Genomic DNA, 7192 nt, shown 5'->3' with positions numbered 1-7192 from the left:
TCAAGCACAGTTGGCCTTGGAACAACACAGGTTTGAACTGTGAAAGTCCACTTACACACAGATGTTTTTCAACCAAAGTCAGATGGAAAATACAGTATTCGCAGGTGGCAAGTGGATGGGAAGTGTCTTGGAGCCAATCCCTTGCACACATGAAGAGATAATCATATTTCATTTTTACTGCATCTTTGCTTGTACATTTGTCCTTAGATTGAATTTGTAAATGTTATAATCTTAAACATCCAATATCTATAATATTAGTTAGGCTAGTAAGCTCAAGAAGAATAAAAATGTATGATCATATACTTAATGCTAATCAATCAGAAAATGTAGCTGTTTTTATTGAACCAACAATATTAAAATAATCTTATTTACCAAAAATGCACCTAAGTCACCTGAATTGAAAGATATTTGGGTTAGTTCTTATATATCTGGGAGTTTGGGGATTATTTAATATATATATAAGCACTGACCAATCTCTAAGTCAATTTGAATACAAGTTCTTTAAGAGAATTTGTAAATTGATTTGGTAATCCAGCAATAGAAAAATGTCATATATATATATAACATACATACATACATAAACATACATAAATATGCATAAACATGCTTGCTCACTGAGGCAAACAGATATTTTATAGCTTTCATTTTAAAGATTGGTTATGCGTCAATAATATAAAACACTGCTTTATATAAAACAGTTGAATCTCATCTTTATACCACTTTACATGTTTAACCTAATTGTGTTTCTAGCAAAAACCGGGCATGGTAAATTTCCCCATTCAACATGAGGGCTAAAGTTCTTACCATTATTTGTTGAAAACACCTTTAAGACTTTCATTGCTCTAATGGACAATTTAATGGAGGCTGGGACTACATTCTAGTCCAGTGACTAAGGAGACATCAAGCACCTGTTTGGATAGCTTCAATACCCATCTAAATGGATAATAAAATATCCAGTATGTTTCCAATTTGCCTTTTATCTGTTAAGCCTCAGGTAGTTGCTATTGGGGGAAACTGAGTCCCTTAGGAGCCCCCAGTGGTAGCAGAAGGTTTAGAGTTCAAGTGATTATAAGGAGCTGAGGGATTGAAGTGTGGAGGAAAAAGTCTAGCAGAAGTGAACAGAGGAGTAGAAATGGTAGGGTTTAAAGGGAGACATATCAAAGGATTCAAAGGTGCTGAAGGGAAGATTCAAGGTGGTAAGAAGAAGGAAGAGAGGAACTGATGGAAAAGGAGAAGTCTTAGAGGAGGAGCCAGTTTGGGGAGATAGTAAGTTTCCCAAAGAGGTCAATGAAGTTCTAAATTAGTTCTAATTTAATGAAGTTCTAAATTATCCTTGGCAAAATCATGCTGACTGAAAGGAGGTAGGCAGATTCGGGGAAGCATAAAGTCTGCAGGAGTTCAAGAGGGGGATTTTAGTCAACTAAAAAGTTCCCATGAGAGAGACAGGATCAAATAGAGAAAACAAAGAGACCTCACAAAGAACCAGGAAAAAAAAAAGTGTTCAGCCCAGGAGTTATGGAGTGCATCCTCACTTGAAACAAATGAGCTAAGAAGAATTTTCCAGCCCATGGCCAGGGCCAGAGCCAGGAGTCAGGAAAAGAATCATCCTTACTCCAAACAAAGAAGCAGTAAGAAAGACCTCCAGCCCCACAGTTATTTGAAACAATGAAGCCTGAGCCTCTAACATAATTTCTGCTTTCCTGGGACTCTAATAGCTTCTTACAAACAGAAAGCACAGAATCCTAATGCAACCTCCATCTGCAACTCTAACCCAGCTTCTAGAACACACACAGAATCTTAATAACGACCTGTCCTTGCTGATCATCAACATCATTCAGAGTAATGCTTCAAGAGTCTGACCCGCCAATGGATCCCACCAATGGATCAATCAATCAGGAGTGAAGACAAAGCCTTCAAAGGTACACAATTAGAGTCCTAAGTGAGATGTCCAGGGTTCCAGTGATGAATCTGATCATAATCAAGTCAGTGAAAAAAACCAATATACCATGTCTTATTCATATATAATACATTGTGCAACTGTGCATTCAGGTGTCAAAGTCCTCTAGCCGATAACCACCAGGAGCACATCTGGATTGAAAAAAATTGGATTTCTTACTTGTTTGAATGGGAGAAAGCACACACCATGGGGAACTGAGAGAGGTGTCTTATTGTCAGGGTGTTTTGTATTTTAGGATTTGGGCTTGAGTCAGGAGATTTGAGGGAGGGATCAGGGAAGTGAGGTTAACCTCTGGATTGGATGCTATCAGCAAATATGAACAATGCTAAGATTAGGTTTCTTGATAAACAGTATCTAAAAGGAGGGCAGACTACTGTGAAGCTTAACCTGTAATTCATAGTGAAGCAGCAATCACTGAATGAGAGAGAGGAATGCTTAGTATTCTAAGGTTTACATACTAACTCTGGTTTTGTCTGTGCTTAAAAAAAAAAATATGCATTGGTTTTTCTTTTTACTCTCAATTCATCAGTCACTGAAAGGCCTTGTCTGATGCTGGTGTTTTGTGAGATTGTGTCCAACAGGAAAACACCATTGCCTAACTGTGAGCATCCAGTCACCCTCTAACAACTCTGAAACTTGGCTGTGTCAAACCAGTACTCAGGTGTCAGGAGTTCCTTTCCTCTTTCTTACCACACGTGCTAAGTCATTAACAGATAAGAAAAAAATTCTGTCAGTTGATAGGAGAGTTTGGTGGAACCAATCTGAACATTTGTATCTAGTAAGTATTGATTAGTCTATCCATGTTAGAGAAATCTCTAGTCTTTAGTATTAAGCACAAAACTAGTGTCTTATTTAAAAAAGAAAGAAGTAGGAAATCTAGTTATTAGCAGGAGCACAAGGAAGTATTAGGTAAAATCTGAAGTGTCTGTCACTTGGATTGTCTAAACATTGGACAACCACCCCATAGTCCCTAAGAAATACCCACTTTTATGTTGTTCATAGTTATTTTTTATTTGAAAGAAAATAAACTGATTAAGATAAAGAGATATAGTAGGCAAGGTAAGTAGTTGGATGAAATCACAGGAAGCGTGAATAGTTGTGACCAATTGCAGAAGATTCAAGCTGATTGCATCTCAGGGAAAAACTTTGCCTTTCAGGAGATCCTGAAGCCATTTGGGTAAATCTGTAAGAGAAAAAAATATTGTCAAGAGGCTTCCACAAAGGATGAAGAATGTGGATTTATTCTTCAGAATCTGAGGGAACTAACAAGTGTCAAATGTCAACTAAACTCAGGGGATTCGAAAGAAACATGGGATTGTAATTATGGGAAGATAAACAACCAATTCCTGTCCTTAAAGATTTTGGGAATATAGCCCTAGACAAAAGCCCAGGTAGGTTGGAACTTTAGAAAGAACTAGAAGAAAGTCAATACATATGAGTTTTCCTATAATATGGCACAGAGATCCAGCCTTCTTCTGATAAGAAAGAAAAGCCATTTTCTCACTCATAATCTACTCTACAGATTATTGACAGAGTTCCAAGCACTAACCCAGACATGAAAAAGTATAAAGCAATATTTAAAGATTTCTTAGGGACTTTGTTTGTATGCATGCAATTTGAACCCTTTTTCTTTCTGCCCGTGTCCTCAAAGGAAAGTTTCTTATTGTAACTCTCCATTTGTTTGAATGCAATTTCCTTTTTCTTTCTGCCTGTGTAATCAAAGGAAAGTTTCTCATTGCAAGGCTTCCATTTCCTCATCTTTAAAATGTTTATTTCATAGAATGACTGTGATATTTAAATTATAATATATATGTAAATTTTATGACACAGTTCCTGGCATATGTTCAGATTGAACAAATGTTGTAATCAATACTACGTGAAAGTTAAAGTTCAAGAAAAAGTGAACCCAGAATAGGAGGAATGTACACTGATCCTCAATGAATGTCCAAAACCCTAGAAATACCCTGAATAGCACTCAAAATAATCTGCCTCAAGAAAGATTGTAAAATCACTCCTTGTTATTTTCTATTTTGGGAAAATTCTCTAAAGGAAACAAAGATTTTACTAGATTACCTGATTTTTTAAATTGCCTGATTTAAACACACACACACACACACACACACCCTACCTGATTTAAAAAATAGGTAAATAAGCAGTTACCTAGCTTCATGGAGAAACTTATTTTGGTCTTTCCAATGATGTTTCTACTAAGGAAGGGTTTTCCTTAATAAATGCCAATATTTCAAGATCTGTTCAGGTAATATTGGTAACCTAGAAGTCAGGTAACCTCTTGACTCCTCTGGTATTTGTCTGTTGACTTGACTTAGAAAACTACAAGGAATTAGAGAACAATGTAAAGAAGAGGTCTCCCTGACCTCAAAAATAGGGTCTCTGTGAGAATAGAGAGCCCAAGGAATCAAGGAGCCACATAAAGGAAGCACACAGATGGAGGAGTCTTGCTACCTAGAATGCCTTTACGAGCAGTGGTAGAAGCAGCGGTGGTTGCAGTGGTAGGAGCAGCGGTGGTCGTAGTGGTTGCAGCAGCGGTGGTTGTAGTGGTTGCAGCAGCAGTGGTTGCAGCTTCAGGGGCTTCATCACCATCAGGGCCAGCTGAAATTAGAAGGAAAAGCTCTAGGTGAGACTGACTCCTTCTGGAACAAAATTTATCCCACACAGGGGTGGACATACATTCCTCCTCCTGAATTCATCTGTGCAAATCTGTCATCAGTTCTGTCTTATCTTTAGCCTACCTGCCCTCTTTCCTTATGCTTCACCTTTCCCTGTCCTGTCTTTGCTGGAACAGAAAGAATTTGGGATTTCCCTCCAAGGGCAGTGACACCAATTAAAGAGACAAGCAAGTACTTTGTCCCAGGTATGAGCACAAAAGAGCAAGACCATGAGTGTTCCTATTCACAGGGACTACTGCTCAGAAGCAATAAGGAAACCTCTAGTAGCCTGACATTCTGATGCCTTCCCACAGAATAACCTAAGACAGCATACATTCCAATGCAGCATGAATGAGTGTGAGTAAAGGGATGAACTCTAGAGGGAAGGAGGAGGCAGACTAAGAAGATGTATCTCATCTTGGAGTTTTATCTCCTGTCTTAGAGTGCAGTAAGATATCTTCTATCAGGTTCTAGAATGAAAAGAGCCATATTTATCTCACCCTTTGTTACAACTTGGACTCTGTTTATTAGAGAGGTAATTGTGAGAGCCACATTAGATATAACAGGAGAAATTAGTGCACTTCTGATAGTAATAAAAATGCCCCATCAATTACTATGTGTAAAAAGGGACTGGGTAAGAGTTATGAAAATTATCTCTCTCTCTAGACCTTACACCAGAGCTATTGATAAGAATCAAGAGTCAGACCTCACATTTGTGAGTTAAACTCACCTCAGCAAATAAGTAGCTCCATCTCCAAACCCACACTCTATCCATGCTGTCTCAGGCCTTATTTAAGAGAGAATATTTTTTAAATGGGGCCTCACATGGCAGGAAAAATATATGTGAGGTCTGGCTAAAGCTAATGCCCTTGTGACCAAGATGTGAAGGATAAAGACAGACCCCCTTAACTTATGCATGGGCACAACACACACACAGTACAGAATGTGAAGAACACTTTGGGAGAAGCCAAGAATGACTAAAGACTTTGGTCCACCGCTTTCATTTTCAGGTTAGAGAAGGGAAACAAACATCAGCCTGGGAATAAGGAATATACACCATTTCAAAGAGTAACGCTTAGACCTCTTTTTCTACCTGACCCCTGCACTCCACATCCCACACACCACCCTCGCTTGTGATCCAAATGGACTTATTTTTATATGACTTCAAAATTACAGTATCTTCCTTCATTCTGAGACCCACTGGCCTCTTTTTGACACTGGCTATATATTCAGTCCTTCCATTTATTAAAGGCATCTCTCAAAAATTCTCAGGCTACAACATCAGACCTCATGCTCTTGTGCCTTCTGCTGAAAAACAATGAATAATAAGTCCACATTTGTATAAGTCTATGGCCTAGATTTCATATGTTCTAAGAATGTATAAGAAGTAAGCAGATTCACTATGTTTGTGGTGAATTTTAAAATCAGGAATATAGCTTTCACAGGCTTTTGCTTAGGATTCCTTACAACCAAGACTGTCCACATGGAAACTGGCTGTTTGACATGAGGCTGGAAGTGAAAAATGGCCATTGCAGGAAAGAGATGACATTCAGGTGCAGACTTACTAGCTGGATGTGTGTCAGCTGGAGCAGATGTTGTTGGACTCTCTGAAAGAGAAGAAGGAAAAATAAGATGTTAGCTGAATACCAGTTTGGAGGATGGAGGTAAGAGAGAATATGGACAATATTTCAGACTTTACAATGGAAGACCTTCAGTCCTTGGTGTACCAGTTGAGGCAGAACCAGTGCACAGATAAGATAAGAAAACAAATAAAAACCTAATATGTGGTCATTTTTCCTTTCCTGAAATAAATCTCTGATTTATTAAACATATTTTACTAACAGTAACAATAAACTTGGGTTCCAAGGTATTATTGAATTAAGATCGGACTCAATTAAGAAGAGCCTAAGGATAGTCCTCTCCATCTTGAACGGTCGGTCAAAATGGTAATAGAACAAGTTAGGAGAGGAGAGGTAAAAAAGCACATTCTAAGCAACCACAAGCCCACATCTTTAGAGGAGATATTTTATGTGTATTCCCACAAAACTTATGTTCAGATAAGTATCTTTACTTACGGGCAGAGACCAGAAGCGTGGAAACTCCCAAGAGTACCAGGACTGCTAAGAACTTCATAGTGGTGACCTGAAGATCAGGGAGCACAGACAAAAAATGCTTCAAAGCCTAAGAGAAGGCAAGGCGCTGACTTCAGGATTCCACATCCTGACAATATATATGCAGAAGGCACCAATCAGGAGCTGTCAACCAGAGTCCAGGTTAGGTAATGCCAGGAAACACTGGGACACAAACCACTGGAGAATCAACAGCACAGCCAGGGGCCCTTTGGAAAGGTTATAAATTCAAATCATTGGTTCTGACTAAACAGGTTTCGAATCGAGTCTCTTATATTAAATATGCTCCAGGCAACTTCTCTTCCAGGCTTCCTTTTACATGTAGGGTATAGTGTCTCCATAATTACCAGCTCCTCTGACAGGTTGGAGATGCCTCATAACCAGCCTTCCTGAAATCTGGGGTGCTCTTTTCATAGATTCTAGGAGTCATACACTTACAG

General features: G+C 38.7%; 1 protein-coding gene across 1 annotated transcript; it reads right to left on the bottom strand.

Moving 5' to 3' along the window:
- Positions 1 to 2942: 2942 nt before the first annotated feature.
- Positions 2943 to 6836, bottom strand: MUCL1 (mucin like 1). The gene is made up of 4 exons (XM_023210608.2): positions 6699 to 6836; positions 6189 to 6230; positions 4421 to 4567; positions 2943 to 3140 (listed from the first exon to the last, which is right to left on the bottom strand). The coding sequence occupies exons 1-4, from the start codon at positions 6754 to 6756 to the stop codon at positions 3091 to 3093; spliced, it is 297 nt and encodes a 98-aa protein (XP_023066376.1). The 5' UTR covers positions 6757 to 6836; the 3' UTR covers positions 2943 to 3090.
- Positions 6837 to 7192: the final 356 nt, after the last annotated feature.

The sequence above is a fragment of the Piliocolobus tephrosceles genome, chromosome 10 (genome assembly GCF_002776525.5).
Source record: "Piliocolobus tephrosceles isolate RC106 chromosome 10, ASM277652v3, whole genome shotgun sequence".
Lineage (NCBI taxonomy): Eukaryota > Metazoa > Chordata > Mammalia > Primates > Cercopithecidae > Piliocolobus > Piliocolobus tephrosceles.
Note: the sequence above shows the minus strand (reverse complement) of the source record. Positions and strands in the feature narration are given on the sequence as shown.

What these genes read in the sequence shown, in the direction of transcription:
- MUCL1 (XM_023210608.2), bottom strand. Translation starts at nt 6,756, where the DNA reads ATGAAGTTCTTAGCAGTCCTGGTACTCTTGGGAGTTTCCACGCTTCTG. An exon ending in AGCTGACACACATCCAGCTA is followed by an intron (nt 4,568 to 6,188) that starts GTAAGTCTGCAC and finishes TTCTAATTTCAG; the next exon opens with CTGGCCCTGATGGTGATGAA. An exon ending in TGCTCGTAAAGGCATTCTAG is followed by an intron (nt 3,141 to 4,420) that starts GTAGCAAGACTC and finishes TTTCTCTTACAG; the next exon opens with ATTTACCCAAATGGCTTCAG.